At 38.4% G+C, this 22,885-nt stretch overlaps 1 protein-coding gene across 3 annotated transcripts in view; it reads right to left on the bottom strand.

Moving 5' to 3' along the window:
• GXYLT1 (glucoside xylosyltransferase 1) overlaps window positions 1–22,554 on the bottom strand; it is a 43,486-nt gene extending 20,932 nt beyond the window's left edge. The window contains exons 1-4 of one of the 3 annotated variants that reach the window (XM_087814723.1): window positions 22,316–22,554; window positions 14,328–14,420; window positions 5,911–6,082; window positions 2,805–2,930 (exon numbers count right to left, since the gene is read on the bottom strand). In XM_087814723.1, coding sequence (XP_087670849.1) covers window positions 2,805–2,930; window positions 5,911–6,082; window positions 14,328–14,420; window positions 22,316–22,536 — 612 coding nt within the window. In that variant the 5' untranslated portion in view covers window positions 22,537–22,554. The remainder of the gene's footprint in view (window positions 1–2,804; window positions 2,931–5,910; window positions 6,083–14,327; window positions 14,421–22,315) is intronic. The other 2 variants (XM_087814725.1, XM_087814724.1) reach the window with 2 other exon arrangements.
• Between the last annotated feature and the right edge of the window lie 331 nt (window positions 22,555–22,885).

The following is a 22,885-nucleotide window of genomic DNA, read 5'->3' as shown; positions in this document are numbered from 1 at the left end:
TAGTAAGACTCAATAATTAGGTTAAGCTAAACCTTTTTAGTTAAGAATATAATGGGAATAAGAGCCTGATCTTCATTCTGCTCTTTTTCAAAGATGCTACCTCCTCCTATAGCTAAGGTTGAGCAATTACCTTAATGAGCAGCTAGGAGGCTGAAATCATCCAATTCCCCCCTGCCAGCTGGTTAAATATCAGGCTGAAAAATATCTGATGGTTGACTGCAGCGTCTGACTAAAGCCCCCAATTAAAAGAGTATGTATATATGTCTGTATGTCTGCCTGTCTCTCTTTTGGGGGCAACTGTTTTTATATCAGCATTCTGCTTCTGTACCACGGTACAATGTGAGTTTACAGATTACTGGCTTGTTGCAGATTAGAAAGACACTGCATAAATCTCCAAGTCCATTTTTGGAGCCACTGCCAGCTGAAGATCAGACATAAGGTTAAATAATAACCACATCAGTACTTTTCTATGGTTCCTTTTGGGGGAAGAAGTTGGCAGAGCTTACATTAGTTCTTTCCATCCATCTATTTTAAAGGAAGAGAAACTCAGTAAAAAACTTTATCACTTAGAAAAATAAAGCATCAATTTACTAAAATCATTTAAAAGATGCAGAAGTAACAGTGAAGTATGGAGACAATCTGACAGGTTTCAAGTACTTTTAGTATTTCAAATTCCACTCAGGAATTTAGCCAGATTACATCATTATATGATTTGGCAAATTTTGTATCACAACATCAAAAATTAAACTTGTAAGTATTCATCAATAGATGAATGGATAAAGAAGTGGGGCATATATACAATGGAATATGATTCAGCCATAGAAAGAATAAAATCTTGCCATCTGCAACAACATGGATGGACCTAGAGGGTATTATGCTAAGTGAAATAAATCAGACAGAGAAAGACAAATGCAGATGATTTCACATATATGTGAAATCTAAAAAATAAAACATAAATAAGCAGAACAGAAACAGACTCATAGGTACAGGTAACATTTTGACGACTGCCATCTGGGAGAGGGGTTGAGAGGATGGGTAAAAAGGTGAAGGGATTCAGAAGTACAAATTGGTAGTTACAGAAAAGTCATGGGGATGTAAAGTACAGCATAGGGAATATAGTCAATACTATTGTAGTAGCTATGCATGGTGTTAGATGGGTACGAGATTTATTGGGTGATCACTTTGTAAGTTATATGTCTAATTACGGGGTTGTACACTTGAAACTAATATAATATGTCGACTGCATTTTAAAAATGTCAAAGTTTTTTAAAAATTAAACTCGTTAATAATGCAGAACAGAATAAAAAAGGTAGTGCCCTCATGCTGCTTTCATTGCTTATTTTTTTAAGGAACATATTTGTGTGTGTTTAATGTCATATTGTGTTTGTTTAATGTCTATCTCCCACATCAGAAAATGAACTATGAAAACAAGAAACCTGTCTGTTCCATTCATTCCCATACACCCAGCACTTCATTACACATGCCTGGTAAAAAAAAAAAAAAAAAGGTACTCAGCCCAGCCGGGCATGGATCAGTGGTTGAGCATTGACCTGGGATCCAGAAGCAGCGGTTCGATTCCCGGTCAGGGCACATGCCCGGGTTGTGGGCTCAATCCCCAGTTGGGCGCATGCAGGAAGCAGCCAATCAGTGATGACTGTCTCATCATAGATGTTTCTCTCTCTCTCCTTCTCCCTTCCTCTCTCTGAAATCAATAAGGATATATTTAAAAAAAAAAAAATAGGCACTCAAATTATTAATTAAATGAATGTGATACTGCAATAATGCAACATAAATTTTTTTTTTTTTAATGTATCAAGCCTACATGAAGTACCTAAAACTTCTTAGGCTTTTTTCCATCTTAATTCCTTATTTGTGTGCTTCTTACAGTGGAAGTGGAAACTGAGAAAGATCCTAGGATCCAAATTTTTTATGCACAGCAACAAAGACACTGGTTAGGAAGACTCAGCTATCAAAATCATAACTTTAAATCTTATTGACATCCTGGATTCAGTACACTATGTTCTTAATGTGCTAAGAATTGCCTTAACCCACTTAACAGTAACAAGTAACTGAAGTTTCTTCCCCATAATTCATATACTTTCCAGAAACTTGTAAGCCTCTTAAATTCAGTATTTCTATTGCCATAACTATTTTAAACATTATAGTGGTCCTAATTTAACTACTGTGGATTTGAAAACTGTGAGTGAAACCAATTCAAAATGAAAGAGGTAACCTTGCTTCTGAATATTTTTAAATTAAAAAAATAATAAGGTTTATTGACAGAGGACAATATCAAACAACAGCTCCATGTTCTTTTGAGTTTACATGCCTTAAGGTTTTTTTGTGTTAAAATATCAATTAGAAAAGGTAAATTGGCTTGGTATAAGACAAAAATGGTTACCTAATGATGCAATCTACTTCATTTCCCAAATTACAGATGAAGTCTGCAACTTGAAGGTGATACTACCACAGCATTTCTGCTGGTAACAGGCTGAGCTCTGTTAAAATTTGACGACCTCGACTTCTTCTTAGAGATATAACAGTTTATAGCACTGAATAAATTAAAATGTAAAAAATAGTATTTCCATAGAAATTACTTACATTTTTCATTTTAACAGAGGGTTTTTTTGTAACTTTTATCTGTTCCATGAAAATGTTTGTTTTCCTTATGTTTTTGTTCAAAGGAAAAAAATCATACATGTGTATTTATTTAATGATTTAAACGCAACTCTTCATTAATTCATGTGTGTAAGAGTAAGAGTCAAAAAAAAAAACCACAAAAAACCACTGGGGGGAAAACTTACTGGCAAGAACAATCTCTGGGAAGCACATGGTTTAAAGAGCTTTTTCCACTCTGCTGCATTCTCACTTGGGAAAGTTATTGGGTATAACGAATAATTAAATGTTTGTAGAAATGACCAGCTGTCGAGCTAAAAAGTAAAAATAAAAAAAGTTTAATTTTGTTTCACTTTCAATTTTCTCCTTAAAATCAAACACCAACAGATTATTATTTTTAAAGCTAAACATTACGATAGTATACATTTTATGTTGTATACAGTTAAGAGAAAGTCAGAATCTTCTTTCTCACCATTTTGTTTTCATTCAAAATCTTAAAATCACAGTAATATGCTAGAAAGGCTCCACCACAAAGATCTGAGGCACAATTAAAGTTATAAGGAAGTCAATCACAAAATCAGACAGTTGAAAGAGCCTTGAAAGTTGTTCATCTCCTTCAACTTTACCTGATAAATAAATTTTTAATCCCTAAACAAATTAAACTCAGAAAAAGTAAGCACTAATTTTATTACCATAATATGTATAAGAGAAAATGTTTATATTCAAAGACTAATATGAAACTAATTAGAAAATATTTGTCTATTTATGTGCTTTTAATTTGAGTAGATATTCCTGAAAATATTCTGACAAATACATATCCAATGACAATTTCTACAAAATCATTACGAAAAGTAAAACATCTAAAAATCTATAATGAACATATTTATTCTTTAGCACCCTGAATGCATTTCAAGACACTGAATTGTTTCAAATTCAGCTTAAGTACATATTACCTATCGTTGTTTCATCAGAATTGTTGATTCAAATTTCCTAAAGAGCATTCACAATTTATTAGGGGTCGGGGGGGTGGGGAGCGGGCAGGGGGGACTAAATAGTTTACGCAACATGCTGAGGATATTCTCTTTTTGAATAATGACTGTGTTCAAGTAATTTTTTAAAACAATGTTTTCCAATATAGCTTAAGGGAATCTTTACTTCCAACACTCTAGTTTGATGTCTCTGTTAATTAGTTCAAAACATTAGCATCTTATTTTCATTGAGCAACCTATATGGATCCTCTTAATACCAATTTCAAAATGAAATCTTAGTCATTTAAAAAAAAAATGTTTAATTGATTTTAGAGAGAAGGGGGGTAGAGAGAGAGAGAAACATGGGTTGGTTGCCTCCCATGCTCGCCCAGCCTGGGGATCAAACCCACAACCTGGGTATGTGCCCTAACTGGGAATCGAACCTGCCACCTTTCAGTGTACAGGACAATGCTCCAACCGAGTCATACTGGCCAGGGCTCTTGGTCATTTTTTTATTTAACATTCTAATATTTAGTTGTCTAATATTTAATATTTTTCTACAGTAAAATCATGTTCCATGCCCGGCCGTGTGTGGCTTAATGGTTGAGCGTCGACCTAGGATCCAGGCGATTGGGGTTTGATTCCCGGTAAGGGCACATGCCTGGGTTGCGGGCTCGATCCCCAGTTGGGGGCGTGCAGGAGGCAGCCGATCAGTGACTCTCTCATCATTGATGTTTCTATCTCTCTCTCTCTCTCCCTCTCCTTTCCTATCTCTGAAATCAATAAAGATATATTAAAAAAAAAAAAAAAAGTTCCACAAAATATTCCATACCTTTCATCAAAAGCAAAACCAAACATTCTCAGAACTAATTAAAGAAAAACTAAGTTTAAAATTTAGTATTACACAAACAATAACTCAGCCAGATCTGAACACAACAAAAAGGCTGCATATAAAATAAAGCAATACATTTATTTTATTTTTTCATTACATTTTCAAAGGTTTCCACAGTTGGTAGTAATCTGTTGCTATTCTCTGAACTGCTAGGATAAGATTAATTCCTCAATTAATATTTTAGAAAACAATCCAGATAAAGAGATCAAGATCACAAAAGCTCATATCAAAAATATAGATACTAGAAATCTTTTTAAAGAGTAACTAAAGCTTTATACCTCTTGGAATCAAAGATTTTGAGAGAAAACTAAAAGAATTGAGATCACAAGTATTTTTCACTCAATGTGTAAAATGTAACTTAAAAAAAAAATACTTTTTTTCCTACATAGTTAGACCAAGCATAATAATCCAAATCAATCTGGAAAGCTTAATTCATTGTAGGTGCAGGGAGGTTGGATCATCATCATCATCATCATAGCACCATCGCAGAGCACAGGTAAGATTTCAGGTGAATTTTCTTTTTCTTGTATGTTTTCCCTCCTATATCTATCTGTTTTCTTCTTGCATAGTAATTTGTTTGTTTGCTTGTTAAGGAGGTTACATAGCTGCCATGATTCAAGATATTTTCAATCCTCACAAAAAGCTAGGTATGGTCACATTAATAAGTTCAGGCCAATGAGACACTGGCAGGAATGTCATGTGCAACTTCTGGAAAGTGTCCTTACTGGGAAGGACTGCCCTCTTCACTACTTCCTCCCTCATGTTGGCTAGAATATGAATGTGAAAGCTGGAGCTTCAGCAGCTATCTTGGGTCATGAGGTAGAACCCTTAGGTTAAAGGAGGCTCAGCCACAAGAGAGAAGAAGCCAGAGTCCAAAAGAAGCAGAGCTACCATATATACTGCAGACTGCCTACTTTCATGAGAGAGAAATAAACGTCTATCTAGATTAAGATAGGTTATTTTGCGTTTTCTGCCATTACAGCCAAACTGACTGTAACTAATATAAATCCAAAATAAAGAAATTTCTTATCAGAGCAAGAAGCCACTTCCCTCCATACTGTCAATCAAGAGTTTCCTCTCCTCAGAAAAGAATTAAATCCTTTGTGCATACTCTGACCGAGGCACTTCCAAGCCAAGGGTAAGAACAAAATTAAATCATAGGACTTCTCAGGCAAACATCCTGAAACTATAGTCAGTAAATTAAAACCTCCATGATTGGCAAAGGACTTTAAGTAGCCACCTCCTTTTCAAAACAAACCTTCCTCTTACACCCTAGATCTGGACTCTTAGATGGAAGTGGGAGCAGGAAACACTCCCCTCTAGCAGGCCAGGTTAAGGAATAAATATTTTTGTTCAAAGAAGGAGTAAAACAACATTCTACTATAATAAACCATTAAATAGTCAACTCTACAGACTTAAGTTTCAAATACTTACTATGCCTTTAAAACTATCATGTAGTTGATCTTCAGCAAAAATATGGAACTGAAGAGGTTTGATGCTGAAAATGATCGCTGACTTCAACATAGTTACAGTTTCTTCCAGTCTTTCACCACAGGCAACTACAGCTAGGTGCATTCTCTCAACCGGCTGTATTTTCACACTATACCTAATAAAAAAGAAAACCACATTTTCACAGTTTTAGTAAAGGGTTAACCTGTTAACAACAAGGCATTCTGACCATGTTCAAAAACTGAAGTTTGAAACTTCCATTTAAAAAGCAAAGAAACGTCAAATTACAGAACAGTACAATGTTGACTCAATCATGTATTTCTATACCCTCAACTGGCCTTTCTTGGTCAACGTTCCTCTCTAGGAATCATAAAATACAAATAAAATAAAAAGCCTACTTACTTTCTCAGTTTTCCCAAGAGTGGTACATAATTAACACCATTCTCGATGCACAGGAAAGAAGTTCATTCATTCATTACTCACACTGCATGCCTTAGGGCATTAGGGCTTAATTCTCTCAAGGAACCCCCCCTAATTGAGAAGGGGAGCACCACCAATTTGAATATCTTCCATTCAATTTTTAAAGCTTTTTTATTTTTTAAAAAATATCTCAAACACACATAAAAGTAGAAAGAATACAACTAAAGATCTCCATGTTACCCATCTCCCAGCTGCAACAATCATCCATTCAAAATTATTCTTATTTTATCTAAAACCTCTGCCCACATCCCTTTCACTAACCAATGAATCATTTGGAAGCAAACACAGACATAAATTCACCCATAAATATTTCAATATCACATCCAATCTTCACCCATGCTGATTACAAGAAAAGTTTCCTTCCCGTAACTTTTCTCAATGACGTAACATTCAGTCCCATTTACCAAGTAATCAGAGAGTAGTAAAAATTTCTGAGGTGGTCTGAAACATACAAGTCAAAAACACTAGTACTGCATCTTGGAAGGAGAGAGTCCCTAAACCCAAGTTATTGGCATAGGCTATGTTAGACCCTACTTCTAACACAGAGCAGCAGTAAACAGTATCAGGCCTATTTCAAACCTCTTGCCCCTTAACTGAACTAATAATAATCCACCAATACCTAAAGAATGGAACTAATTATGTGTGACTGTACTGTTATCAAATAAAATAACATATTTATAATATATAGATCCCATCTGTAATTATGGCATAAAACAATCTTTTTGAAATTGACAGCAACGTAATGTAAGAATGGAAGACAAAGGAAAACAAAACTAGTAATACATTAAAGTATTATAAAGTACAAACATTCCAAACTAAAAATATAAAAATTTGGCTTTAACTCAATTTTTGCTTACAAAGATCCTTTCTGTAAGATGTATAACAATTAGAAATTATAGTGTTTAACATTATCAGTTGTATGCATACATAACAGATTTGCAATAGCAGGGATGGGTAATTAATCATTTCTCTTAAAGCAACTGACTATATATAAAAAACACACTTGAATATCAAATTCATACATCTTAATGTTGTGACATTAAACATTTGGAATTTTTCACAGTAATAGGATAGAAAATTAAGTCTGAATCCTGCTTTTACTGTGATATATCCCTTCCTACTAACAAGCTTGTTTTGCTAAGGGCCTGGAGATTTTTAAGACAGTGGTTAAAACTGCTGCTTTTCTGGTCTGACTAGGTTCTTTGGGCGTGAAAATGGGTTCGTTCTGCTTACATTGGGATATCTCACATACACAATTACTGGTAACTGTGAGCCTTCTTTCAGCAGAGGAGCAGAAAAGCTCTTCAGCCAAATTACTCATCTCCTAGAAAACAAAAGGATCATTTCCTTCCCTGATCCCTTTACTGGGAGGCTGAAACTTACACTCCTCAATGCCTTCCTTGATAGCTCCCCTTTTGTTCAGGTACTGTAATGGGCCAATTATTCTATAGATCAGGTTCTTGCCTGGCCAGGCATGGCTCAGCGGTTGAGCGTCGCATCGACCTAGGATCCAGGCAATCGGGGTTCGATTCCTGGTCAGGGCACATGCCCGGGTTGCGGGCTAGGCAGCCGATCAATGACTCATCATTGATGTTTCTCTCTCTCTCTTTCTCTCTCTCCCTCTCCTTTCCTCTCGCTCTGAAATCAATAAAGATATATTAGATGAGGTTATTTTAAAACTTGTATGTGTTTTTTTAAGGAAAATAAAACTCTTCCCTAGATAATTCATAAAGTTCAATATTACTTAAATAGCGTTGAATGGAGAAGTCACATGTAAAATGGTGTCCTTGGAAGAATTATTTTTGCTATTCCAGAAGCAGTGGTGATATTCTTTGCCCAGGTATTAAGATCATCATTAAATTAAGATATAATAGCCCCTGCTCAGCCGGGCATGGCTCAGCGGTTGAGAGTCAACCTAGGATCCAGGAGATCAGGGTTCGATTCCTGGTGAGGGCACATGCCTGGGTTGCGGGCTGCAGCCGATCAATGATTCTCTCATCATTGATGTTTCTATCTCTCTCTCTCCCTCTCCCTTCCTCTCTCTGAAATCAATAAAGATATATAAAAATAAAAATGTTTATAATAGCTCTGGCTGGTTTGGCTCAGTGGTTAGAGCGTCGGTCCGTGGACTGAAGGGTTCTGGGTTCCATTTCGGCCAAGGGCACATACCTTGGTTGCAGGCTAGGCCCCAGTTAGAGTACGTGTGGGAGGCAATCAATTGACGTGTCTCTCTCACATCGATGTTTTTCTCTTGCCCCACCCATGAAAAACTATGGAAAATATATCCCTGGGTGAAGATTAAAAATAATAATAACTAATTAATTAAGATAATATTAGGTACATACTTTGTTTTTAAAATTTAGATTGATCTACCAGGAATGAATTTTATGAAGGTTTGAGGTAGGGGACAATCACATAGTTTTGCACATGGCTATCCAACTGTGCAGCACCTCTGTTACAGTTGCCAGTTGACCCTCTCTCTGCCCACCCGCTTTGCCACTTCTTTCACAAATAGGTGTTAACATAAGCTCGGGTCTTTTGGGCTCTGTTCTTTTCCACTGACAGCAACAGAAAGAAGCAGCACCTCCTCCCTGTCTGCACCTTCTATCAGCTCCCCTCTTTTCTGTTGGGCCCCTCAGTTTCTAATATTCAAGACTAGTTACCTACGCTTCTATACCTATAATAAGGGGGCGGGAACCTAGTTCATCTCAAAGCACAAAGGACACAACAAAAGATAAGGCAGTGAAGACACACAACAATTTCACAGAGCTCTAATTATCTCATCTTTCCAGCAAATGCCTCCAGATCCCACTTCTCATGATGGCATAAAGGCCCTCATTAAAGTACCAAGCAAGACTTGAGAATCTATAAAGGGCTCGGATTGCTTAATTGGCCTCAACTAGATCCTGCCCCAAAGCTAAAAGCCAAGAGATTTTAAAAGTAAGCCATAATAGTCATGTGTCGTTTAGCATAGCATTCTCTACACACAATGACAAGAAATATTAACAAACCTTTTTAAGAAAAATAAGTTAAATGTTCAAGAAAAAAAAGCCCTCTAAAATCAGTCCCAGGGACTCCTCCCAGGCACTTTAGCAAAGCTGGTTTCAGTCACACTGTCCCCACTCCTTCCACCAATTTCTACGGAAGGAGTACCATCAGCTACATTGCATCTGCTTTTCTGTTGTGTGTAATCCTTTTTAGCAAAAGCACTATACACAGTATAGACTCAATATCTAAGCTGACAACATGAAACACTTTTACATGTCTCTGCCCATCACCCTGTCCCTAGACCTCAAGGACAGGAAATAATTCCAAGTGGAAGAAATATCTAAAGTAAGCTTTTACTCTATGGGGAGCGGAAACTAAAACCTCTAAGAAATGACAGGGAAACTGCCATTCAAGTAATGTTGGTCACAACTGAGTGGTGTAATCTTATCAGGCTCTGTAAAAGTGTGCTATGTTTTAATCAGGGTAAATAAGAGAAAAGGCCCTGTGGGATAAAGAAATGTTGTCCAAAAGGACATTTTTAAGCCAAACCTATTTTCCACAGATACGTGATTAGAGGAAAGATCTCAGATAATTCAAAGATAACACCTGAGGGCTGGCATGGCTAAATTTGGCAAAACCTGAGCATGAACAGGAACTATGAGAAAAATGCACAGCAACACATTAGATTTAAAAATGAATCCATGAGTCTACAATGATGCTAAATAAAAGGATAAGGGGGAGGTGGAACTCTTCTTTAAAAACCAGCACCACCCTGCCAGCATGGCTCAGTGGGTGAGCATTGACTCCAGGACCTGGAAGTCACGGTTCAATTCAGGTCAGGGACATGCCCAGGTTACAAGCTCAATCCCCAGCAGGGGCCATGCAGGAGGCGGCCGATCAATGACTCTCTCATCATTGATGTTTCTCTCTCTCTCTCCCTCTCCTGTCCTCTCTCTGAAATCAATAAACACATATTTAAAAGTGTGTGTGTGTGTATACATATATATAAATAAATGAGTACCAACTGATAAATGTAGAAAGAATAACAGAATTACAAAAATCACCATTTTGCAATCACCATTATAATAGACGATTTAAACAAGAATAATTAATGGATGCTAAGACCACTGAGTATCAAAGTATTATCCCCGGAAGTAACAAAGGGGATAAAGACACTGTTGCAAGTGTAGAAATGTAACATCACCACCTTAACCACATGATCAAACTTAACCAATGTTAAACTTATGACATCAGAGGCCTCCTGAGAGCAGGCCCAAAGAGGAGCACAATATCTACTATGCAGTATTCCTGCCAAAAATCCTGAAACTAGCCATGAGACAGGCCAATCGAAATAAAGGGATATTCTACAAAACAAAACAAAAACATCAAGTCATGAAGGATAGCACCCACTCACCCACCTACTCCAAAAGGCTGAGGAACTGTTCTAGAGTAAAAAATTAAGATTGCTTAGGAAGCTTACTACACAAACATGTACACTAGTCTGAAAGTGCGGGGGGAAAATATTAGTTATTTACTGTTTGGCAAGCACCTTCCTGGGCATGGGGCTTACATGATGAATGCCACGTGGTATCTATCTGTAAAGTCAACAGTCTAGAAGTAGATTCAGAACCACAATAGATGCAATAGGTGCAGTAATACAGAGGATACAGAAAAGGCAGGAGCAGTGGGCAGGGAAGGAGATCGCACTAGCTGGATAAGAAGTAATAAGCACTGTAGTCAAGGCAATAGGAAGGAAGAGGCAGTCAGGAACAACTGTGGAAGGAGCTGGGTAGAAGAGTCACTGTGGATTGATGTGGAAAGTCAGTCATGAACCAAGATATAAACTACGAATGAGGGAAAGTGTGAGGAACTAGACTATGAGTTCAGGTCTGAACAAGAGTGTCTGAGGCAGCTGAATCGGCTAGGTAAAATGACCAATATGCAGCTGGAAATACAGTTCTGGAGCTCAGAAAAGAGATCTGCACAAGCTATACCAGTTAAACAGGTTATCCTCAGTGGGGAGAGAAAAGAGCAGAGTCCTAAGGAACTTCAAAGCTCAGGAGTCAGAAATAGAGAAAGTCGTCTGGGAGCAGAGAGATCAGAGTTAAGGACAGTAGTCTCCAGAGCCGGAGGCTGGCAGAGCAGAAAGAAAGAGGAAGTGGTAACCAGTGTCAAACGGACAAGTGTAAGATTAGGTCCAGAAGAACAATACAGAGGCCGGGGTGACTTCAATGAGAGGCAGACACTGCTCATTGTGGATTGAGGTGTGAAGGGTTGGTCAGCTTATTTACTGAAGTAAAGCCAGTAGAAACTCTTATAAGTTTGCTGATGAAGGGAAAGAGAGTAAGAATGCTTGAAGGAAAAAAGGGTTGAAGCAAGGTATTGCAGGGATTTTGTGTTTGGTTTTAAGGACAGAAGAAACAGAAGAGGTGTGATTATTCTGACAAGCTGCCGGGAAGCAGTTGGTCAAGTAGGTGACTCAGCAGCAGATGCAGGAACAATTACTAAAAGGATATGCTTACTTATCGATGGTGAAAACACTGTTGATGGGTGTTGAGGCAATTTTTCTTTTTTATGTTATTTTATGTTTATTGTATAATAAATTGATTGGGAGAAAATAATCCCCCCACATAAGCTTTAATCAACATAAAATTATATAAAGAATTCAAATCGGAATAGCAGGGATAGGCCTGGGAAGAAGAAAATGGTACCAGTTAGTGCCCACCGGAGCCAGGCAAAATGCAAGACCTAAGAGGACAGTAAAGGGAATTTCAAAGATGCTTTGCTCCTTTGAAGTAAGGAGGTAGGCAGACGAGATAAGCTCTTAAAGAGTCAGGGGATAATGAGGAATTACTTAGAGTAAATTCTGACGTGGAGGGAGAATAACATGGCAATTATATGGCATTCTGGCTTGACTGCATGTAAATGTGAGGGATCCTAAGTTCTAAGTAAGAAACAAAATGATTACAGATATATACTGTGGATTCAATATTACAAGTAGAGAGTATAACAGAAGTACAACCTTTAAAACCTCAAATTTGGGCCCAGCCAGGCATGGCTCAGCGGTTGAGCATCAACCTAGGCTCCAGGAGACTTCGGTTCGATTCCCGGTCGGGGCACATGCCTGGGTTTTGGGCTTGACCCCCAGTCAGGGGTGTGCAGGAGGCAGCTGATCAATGACTCTCATCACTGACATTTCTATCTCTCTCTCTCTGAAATCAATAAAGATAAATATTTTTTTTTAAATAAATAAAACTTCAAATTCAGGAGAGTAACGAGCACAAGGGTAAACACTATGTATTCATCCACATGTAATTCCTTCCATGGACTATTTAGGAGCATTAAGAAAATAATGAGCTGGAGAAGCCAAAACAAAAGGAGTAATAAGCAGATGCTCCAGGATTCAGACTAGGCGACTTCCCTGGGCTACTCTTGCCGTTGAGGAGGGGAGATTATTACTCATGCCATAACTTACAAAAGGGTCTGGGTTGTATAAATTAGAGTATAAGAAAGTTTTCAAACTTACCCAGCTTTGAGAGTGAGGAGATTTATGTCACAAGGCTGGAGACAGCAAAGTGGTGCTTGTCAAGGCTCTATTCATTAGCAAACTTTTATAAGAATAAAAATATGCAGCCCCAATTCTCCAAAATTATTAACAAGCTGAAGAGCAAGATTACCCATCAATAGGGTAAGATCATTTTTAAAAGTCTGAATAATCTGACTTGACTGATCCCTGTTAGAATTTTAATCATTCCATCTTTCCCACAGCAACAAGATATAATTAAAATATCTGATTTCAACGATTCCCTCCCAGTAGTTCATGAAACACATAATGTATAGGGAATACAAGAATTTTAAAATACATGCTACTGATACATATTTTTAATATGTACTAGTTCTTCCCACCTAGACAACCTCCTATCCTTGAGCCTGTTCTTCATTCAGTTGCTCCCTCCAGGAAGACTTCCGTGATGCCTTAAGGTGATCCCACCAGATGACTCATCTGTTTCTCCCATAGTCAGAGCTACAATACATCACCCTCTATTGCAATCTGAGGTTTACCAGTGTGAAGATCGAGTCTGAATGTAAGCCCCAGAAGGATGGTGCCACATTAACCAGACTCACGGTCTGGTTCTTAGTACTTAGCACTGTGCCTGGCAAACTGAATGAGTAAAATTAAAATTTAAATGAATCACAAGACACAGTAAAAGTAGGTGACTTCTCAAAGAAATTTTACTTTTGGGAAGGGCGTTTCAGGCTACTGCCTCACTCTCCCCTGCCACTATCTCAGGGAGACAGGCTGAGGTCCTATTCCTACCCATACTAGTTTCTTTCACTGAAAGTAAGGCAGGAAGGGGACCTGAGCTGTCAGCCAATCCAAAGCCTTCCTGATACAGAGAAGTGAACAAAGCCGAACTATTCAGTAAACAATGCCATGCCATTTGGTCCTTTGTTAAACCCTCCTCTCTCTTCTCCCACTCCCCAATATTCAATCCCTCTACTAAGAGCCAACACAGTCCTTGCTCGGGTCTCCCCATGCACCTGTAAAATGGTGTTTTCAGTATACCAGCTTTAAATTAAATAAACGTCATATATATGTACATATGTCTGTGTCAGTGGAAGTCTACCTTAAACCACCTGTTTACCACTTTATCACATTAACAAAAGTTAGGTCATAAATTCTAAGAACAATGGTTTATTTATCATAATAACATCTAAAAAAAAAGTTAGAGCATTTTATTTGCAGTATGTACTAAAAATCAGTAATAACTACAAAGTGGGGGGAAAAGTAGAAAAATCAGAAAATAAATAATTGTATGATAATATTATATTATAGAAAAAAACATTTTACATCCTATTTATTATTAAAAATGTATCTACTATCTAATCTTACCTACACTGACTGATCTACCAATTAAATATTAAGTGCCTACCTAAAAGCCGCTTCCCAAAAGCAGTTCATTCCACAAACATCAGAGGGCAGCATCCAATAGGGATTCCAGTAACACAGAGAGAAATCTTTACACCTAACAGAGTAAGACAGAAATAGAGTCCTATGTGAATATTTCAGTTTAAAACTAACAAGGAATTTACTCGATAACATAATAACTTACTGTCCTATTTTACAGCAATAAAACTGTAAATCCAATTTTGCAAATTCAATATTGCTAAGGTAACCTGAGGATTTTTGAAAATTGATGTCTCTATTACTTAGGGTATTATTATTTTAAATATAACTTTAAAACCTTAGGGTAGAATATACTACAGACTAGAAACCAGTTTCTTAGTCAGGAACTCTCCTAATGTATTAAAATCCCCAGCCGGCCAGGCGTGACTCAGCAGTTGAGTGTCAACCTAGGATCCAGCCAATTGGGGTTCAATCCTCAGTGGGGGCGTGCAGGAGGCAGCCGATCAATGACTCTCTCATCATTGATGTTTCTATCTCTCTCTCTCCCGCTCCTTTCCTCTCTCTGAAATCAATAAAGATATATTAAAAAATAATAATAGTAATAAAAATAAAATAATATCCCCTCCTCACATGACAAAGAAAATACAAGAGTGCATCTAAAATTTTCCTTCACGGACTACACATATTCCCCTTAGAATAAAATCCATTTCAGCAAAACAAAATATTTGCTTATCCTAAAGCAAAATTAAAATGCCACAAATGCTAATGAAAAGGCGAGAGGAAATTTAAATGTTTTCAAATTAATCCTCAATCAAAGCTACTTATATGGTGTTTCAAATTGAAAAAATAAGAAATCCTGCTGATATTCATGGTTCAGTTTCATTATCTACATTATGTCAGTTTCGCTATATTACACAAGCTAAAATGGAGAATTAAATGTGTTCTTTCTCCTTCAATTGCAGGTTGGAAAAAAAACAAAACAATGGCTCACATTACAAAAAGTATGTTTTCCATTGTTAACTCTTTTTCAAAATAGTCTAGCTTGAAATTCGCTATAGTGGAGACCTGGGTATTAAATTAAGCAAGTATTAACTCAGGTCACCTCATATCCCATCACCGTGTAGCTTTGTTTTCTCTTAATAGATTCAATTATAAGTCACTGTTCTTACAACGAAAGGTCTATGTAATTTCAGATTTGCAAAGATCTCTGATCATACCTCTCACAAATGCCAATGCCCCACACCAGACCTATTAAATCAATCTCTGAGAACAGGGTTAGGCACTGCTGGTTTTTAAAATGCTGCCTAAGTAATTCTGTACATTTCTGCATAATAAAGTTCAAAGTCAAAATTTTAAAATCATGGGAAAAAGGTACATTGTAATCTGACTTTCCTTTAAAGGGACACCATTTTCAAACAAGACAAAAAAATGTTACATATCTTAATTTAAATGGTTGATAAATCAGAAAAAGAAAAGAAACTCTGTGCAGACCAGTGAAACATACAATTTGACCAGGAAATTTATGTTTGTCCCCCGCCTCCAACATGGTTATGTATTTTTTTAAGTCTTGCTTTTCATACTAGAGACAGGCTCACTGGTAGTGGTAACAACTAACACTGAGTTTTTTTCAGATTCAAGGGCTTTCACATCCATTTAAGCCTCACAATGAACCTGTTCAAACAGGTATCTCCATCTTTCAGATTGACATTATCACCACTTTCTTTCAGCAAATCCACAATTTACTGATAATCAATCCTAAAGTGTACCTTTGTTCCAGGAAGGAAATAACTAAGCTGGTTATTCTATCTCCCCATGTCAAACCTCACAAAGGTGGAAAATGGAAATGGATAATGAACTCTCAAAGAAAATTATTCCCTAATTAAATTTTTCTATAAAAATCACTGCTTGAAATTATGTAATAATACCATTTATTTCTGCTTCAACTTGCAATCCTCGATCCCTCAGCTCTAGGCAACCAGGAATTATTTTCTGTATCCACAGATTTTACCTGTTACGGGCATTTCACATAAATGAAATCATAATAATATGTGGCCTTTGGAGTCTGACTTCTTTCACTTGCCATATTTTCAAGGTTCATTCACTGTAGCACTTATCAGTACACTTCATTCCTTTTTATGGCAAAATAATATTCCATTTTATGGGTGGATATACATTTTGTTTATCCATTCATCAGGTTATAGGCATTTGGGTTGTTTTGCAACTTTTGACTATTATATATAATGCTGTTATGACTATTCATGCACAATTTTTCTGTGAACATGTTTGCAATTCTCTTGAGGTATACCTACAAGTGGAATTGCTAGATCATGTAATCACTGTAAAGTGATTAATGCAGATGAAACTGCAGCAAAAAAGTCAAGTTTCAGGTAAGTTTCTCAACTATAACTTAATGTCAGAAAACAGTTACAGAAGGATGTTTTTCTATCTTTCTTTAATGGAAATATAAAACATAAGCATTAGTGACTACACAAGCTACTATTTTTTTTTTAATCATAAAACACTGAGGTGCTGCAGGCAAAAGGTGGCATAAAGTCTTATTGCCTAAATTTATATTCTTATTAAAAATTTATTTTAAAAATTAAGATACAGAGTAGAAACTCATTACATGCAGTGACTGTTACTACAAGCAATAAATTAGGGAAAGCAACTAATCTGGAGACAGATAGCACTTGTACTTTCAGGCCAGAAAAAAATAATAAAGCTTAAAAATACTGGAAAAGTAAAGGTAGTTTATCCAAGTTCTGGTTATTAACTGCTTTTGTTTTTATTCCTTAAAACTATTGGAAATGGAATATTAGGTCCATAACAAAGAGGTAGTAACTCTATTAAATACTTTTAATGAGGCAAAACTGTAAGCTAAGTGGGTATGTCTTTAATAAATAGTGACATCCAAAGTCAGACAAGTCCATAATAAATGCAGTTTTTCATTGTGGATCAAAATGAAATAAAACTTTACTGTGGATCATCCTCAACTGTCATATGGCTTAAAGTTTCTAGCTCTAGATGGCCTGTTCATAAGCAAACTGATCAGGAGTAGAACAAAGGATCTTTGTGTGATAAAACAGTTCTGTATCCTGATTGTGGGGTGGTTACATGAATTTACATCTGTAAAAAAATTGCATAAAACTACACATACAAATGAGTGCACGTAAAACTAGTAATATCTGAAAACTGATCTTGGATTATACAATGTCAAATTCTGGGGTTATATTGCACTATATTGATATGTTTATATTCCAGATATAGTGGTATTGCACCATGCTCATGTAAGACTTTACTACTGAGGGAAACTGAGTGAACATGGGTTATCTCAGCAACTCCCTGTGAACTTATATTTCAAACATTAAAAAAAAAAGACCAAAAATAAAATTCCCCAAAATGTCAGTACTTGAAAAAAGTTTCAAAAATTGAGACATTTCATGCTCTAGATTAAAGTGAGCATTTAACACAATGCTCACAATATCAGTTCTCAAACTTGTTTTCTTTAAAAAACTTACATACAAAATTTTCTTTAAAAATTTTAAGTTTATGGGGGTGAGGAGAGATTAATCAAAGAACTTACATGCATAAATACATAACCCATGGACGCAAGACAATAGTATGGGGGACGTCTGGGGGTGGGGTGGATGTGGGATAGAGGGGATCAATGGGGAGAAAAAAAGGGGACATCTGTAATACTTTCAACAATAAAGATAATTTTTTTTTTACAAGAGGGGAAAAAACTTTAAGTTTACTTAAATGATACCAGAAGGTCTTTAATACTTTTAAATTAAACTGAAAAAAGGTATTTTTCACATCAAAATGTCCACGAGGCTTTCATGAAAACCATGCACAACTTACAGAGTCAGGGATATGTCCAGGCATATCCAGCATGAGACTGTGGAAGCATGAACCAGGCGCCACAAGCCAACAGTGCAACCGCCAGGTGCAGATACCTGCACTGTGGCTGTGCCCTGGTAAAGGAGACCATGCCCGTGATACTGACAGAGAACCATTATTTGAAGATCAGAGCCTGTGTCACTCATTTTCAACTAAAAATTGTCTCCAGACAACTTCAATTAATTTCTAGTTTCTTTTTTCTTAAATCTCTAAATTTCATGAATACTCAGGAGATGGGGAAAGGACTGCTTACACACAAATGGCACTAAACAGTATTAATATTATCTAACCATCTCAAAAATAAGTTAGCATCACACTGTACTCCCTTCATCCCCCAACCCCCCCAAAATGGATTAAAAATTTAAACGTAAAAAAAAAAAACTGGGGGGAAAACTCCCTGTGGTTAGAAAGTTTTTCTATGACTGACAAAAGTAAAAAATGATAAAGAAAAAACTGTCTATCTGAATACATACAAATTTTAAGTTTTACATGGTATACAAACTGAAAAAAATCTAATCTAAAATGAGGGGAAGTATTTTCAACAGGTATGACTGATAATAATTTTAATGTTTTAAAATAGGATTTGTAAATCAAAAGTACACATTTTCTCATTAACCTAATCACTTTCCCCTCCAAAAGCACAGAACAATATTTTAATTAATTATTAGCTAGATTTGTGCTAAACACTTTACACCTATGTGAAGTATAATCTTCAATGAACTAAAATAACAAGGCGCAGAAAATTGGTTTTATATAAGATGTCTCTGCATTAACAAAGTGGAGAATTACAGTCAATAATATTGTAATAACTATGTATGGTACCAGGAGTAATAGACTTATCAGGGCATCACTTCATAAATTATATAAGTGTCTAACCAATATGCTGTACACCTGAAACTAATATAAAATAATATTGAATGTCAACTGTAATTGAAAAAAAAATTCTTTAAAGCAGAAGTTCAGGTCACTTTAATAACTGAAACTTCACTGGTCACTGCCCCAACTCCTCTCTTCTTCAAAAATAACTGCAAGGAAGAGGGAAAAAATTTCACCACTAAAAACAGTAGTGTGAAAATAGTGATCAAACCATTCTGTTAAAATAGTGTTCCTAAATCTTTGGATTTATAACAATAACCTGGACCCCACGGCCAGGCATTCAGGTTTAGCAGGTCTGGACTGGGGTCTGAGCCCCAGAATTTTTCCAAACATCAGAAACTGGGGGGGGATTTAAATCCCTCAAAACTTAAATGATCAAAATCACCACCATATTAGCTACAATCTTTTTTTTAATCTTCACCAGAGGATATTTTGTCCATTGCTTTTTCAGAGTGAGTGGAAGGGGGAGAGAGAGAAACATCCATGTGAGAGAGACACATTGACTGGTTGCCTCCTGCACGTGCCCCAACCAGGGCCGGGGATGAGCCTGCAACGGAGGTATGTGCCCTTGGCCGGAATCAAACCTGGGACTCTTCAGTCCATGGGCGATCGCTCTAACCACTGAGCCAAATGGCCAGGGCTAGCTACAACTTTATTATGCCAGACACCATACTTAGTAATCTATACAAGCTATTTCATTTCAAATCTCACAAACAACCCAGTATCATAGGTACTTTTACCTGTAACTCATGAGGAAATGTGTTCAAGGTTAACACAGCTAATAAGTGGTAAAGCTGAAATCTGTCTCCAAAGCCCTTACTCTTTCCACTCTAAATTACTGATGTAACCTATTAGTGTTCACAGGACCCAGCAGAAACAACTCAATGTCTAACCAGATCTGAAAAGGAGTGAAGTGACGACCTTCCTGTGTGAAAATCAGTCACACAAAGGGCATGGACAGTCCAGAAATGGTATCGTGGAAATGCTTAGTGTCTGTTGATTCCCCATGACTACAACAGGATGAGATCTTGATAATCTCTATGAAGATTCATTAGTGAAATGTGAGACCTGAGTAGTCACCCTGAGTAGCTAAAGTCACAAAATGTATTAAAGAGAAGTAATAGTCTTCTTAATCTTTCAGGTAAGATAGCCTCAAAAACAGAAAGAAGGCAATGATAATGGAGTCCTACAGAAAAAAGAAAGATGTTTGCCTCACCCATAGCCCCATTCTCCACTGATAAAACACTACAAGCTAGATTCTTATAACAACAGCTTTATAGAAAGAGCACTTGGAGAGCAATAAAAGGATATATAGATTTTAATCGTGGTTCAAATCCCGCGGCCGATGCCCTATGAACCTTGGTCAAATGATTTAAACACAGGAAGAGGTCAAGGATACCTACTCCATATCCCACGGTAGCCAAAGAAGTTGCCTGGACTCTTTGAGAAATCTAAAAGATGTTACAAATGATATCTAAAATTTAGAGTCCTGATGTCTTAGGATTCCTGACCTTAATCAAATGGTAGGGTAAAAACATGACAATATTCGGCTTTCCCACGTTGTCCCTCTGCCCAAACTTCACATGCACATGCGGTGAAATGTACTTCACTACAGTTTTACAGACTTTAGTTCTTTCTAATTACACGTTCAGTTTTAACTTAGATGTTTACCCCATTTAAAATGAGGAGTTATGCTGCTCAGGGGACCTGTAATGTACAGCTTTTCAGTTGACTCTATTCTGACACATCAAACTTAAGATTTCAGTAATGGCTCTATAAAATATTAATTAAAACGGAGGTGCTTATTTTCTAAATGTCAAAGACATTTTGTTCAAATTAGCTGATCAAGCAAATACAATTTATAAAAATCTGTCAAAATAAAGATGTGAGACAAAGCACTAAAAATGAATGTCATTCTATCAAATTGAAATGTTAATACCACAGTATAATTTCATTCAATGTTTTGATTAAAATGTTGCTTCTTTATCAGTCTAGCCAATACAAAGATAATTGCTTTTCCACAATTTTCAGTGCTTCACAGTAACATAAACTGCTGCTTTCCCTGAGTATTTATGAGCTCATCCTGGTCTTCAAGTGACTACTTCTCCCAGGACAGAAAACTGAGAGCTGACAAACCTGGCTCTGGAAGTAGTCCTGCTTTTACGAATAGAGTGCTGAGGTTAGGAATTCGCCCGAGTGTAATCAAAACATAGGGTAAAAACATGACCATTTCCACGCTCCTCTGACCAAACGTCCCCCTTTCATTTTGGGAATGACCAGCAACTCTCAAAAGAATGCTAAACAGCCCACATCTGACCGCGCTCCCTCCTCTTTCCAGTGCTATACTTTCGGTATCAAAGCAGCCTTTGCCTCTAACGAAGGGAACACTCGGGTCTCCCAGAGGTGCCCACAAAGAGAGGAGTCCGTCTAAGGAAGGGGGAGCGCTCGGGTTTTGTTAAGCATTCATGCTGCGTTGCATTCTTTTCTCCATTTAAATCGCAGGTCCATTTCAACTCTGGCAGTGCTTCTTGTAAATCCACTTAAGTCATTCTGCTGCTTTTTAAATACCAGTTTTCAAAGACGGACACCTCCATCCCATCTCACAAAAGACATGCGCCTGTTAAGTATCGCTCAACTTTAACTTGCTGTAAATTTCAGAACAGATTGTTCCCTAAAGAAAAATTCACAATCAGCCTAAACGCTCTGTCCAGACTGAACTAACCAACTAATGATGACAGATTTAGTAACACACAAAAATCAGACGCCCCGTTCAGGAGGGAGTAGAAAAGAAACTGAACGAGGGCGTCAGTCTGATGTTTAAATATCTCAACCTGATCTCCATGGAGACAAGAGGGAATCCCGACCAGTCCGACAGCAAGAGGCTTTTGTGAGGCACCTCTTATTTTCAAAGAATCTTTTTTTTTTTTTAGATCAACTGCCAATTAAAAGTTGAAAATTAATTTCTTGTACTTCAAAGAGCGTGTAAGGAATGGGTCAGAAAGCAAACACAAAAGCGCGGGGCGCGCTCAGGCTGGCGCGGCGCCGGGCTCGCCCCGGGGTTGAGGGGAAAGGAGGGAAAAGAGCGAAGGGGCTCGGAGACCGCGGCAAAGGGGCGGGCGGCGCGGGCGCGACGGCGGGAGGCGCGGGGCAGGCCGGCGAGCCGCCCGGGCCGGCAGACCCCGCGCCCCGGCGCCCCCCGCCCCGCCCGGCTCCCGCCACACGGGGAACGGCCCGTACCTGTCCGACCCGCCGGGATGCGCCGCGGTGGCCGCGCTGTCCGCCCCTTTCGCGGCCCCGCGGCCGCCGCCTGCGACCCAGGAAGCCACCCCGGCCTGCGGCCGCCCGCCACCGCCGCCAGCTCCTTCCTCCGGGGACGCCGCGAGCTGGCTGAAGGCGTAGAGGAGCGAGCAGAAGCCGCAAGCCAGGCACAGCACTGCGATGCGCAGGTAGCGCCGCATCGCGCCGGCCGCCTCCTCCTCCTCCTCGGCCGCCGCCGCCGCGCCCGCCTGGCGAATTAGAGGGGAGGAAGCGGCACGGCGCAGCCGCGGGCGCAACAAGTTCCTCCGCCGCCGCGCCCGCCCACCACCTTCGGCGGCGCGGCCTCCGCCGCCGCGGCCCCTCCCCGGAGGGCGGGCCGAGGCCGCGCGCGCCGGCGCACTGAGCGCGAGGGGTGAGCGCGCCGCGCTGGGAGGCGCTCGGGCGCGGCGGGGTGCGGGTCCCGCGGGGCTCGGGGATGCGCACCCGGGGGTCCTGGGCTGCGAGCTGCACGGGAGACCTGTGGCGGAGGGAGCAAGGCGTTGGAGACAG

This window comes from Miniopterus natalensis, chromosome 2 (genome assembly GCF_054644295.1).
Source record: "Miniopterus natalensis isolate mMinNat1 chromosome 2, mMinNat1.hap1, whole genome shotgun sequence".
In the NCBI taxonomy this organism is placed as follows: Eukaryota; Metazoa; Chordata; class Mammalia; order Chiroptera; family Miniopteridae; genus Miniopterus; species Miniopterus natalensis.
The sequence above is the reverse complement of the archived record's forward strand: the minus strand, read 5'-3'. Positions and strand labels throughout refer to the sequence as shown.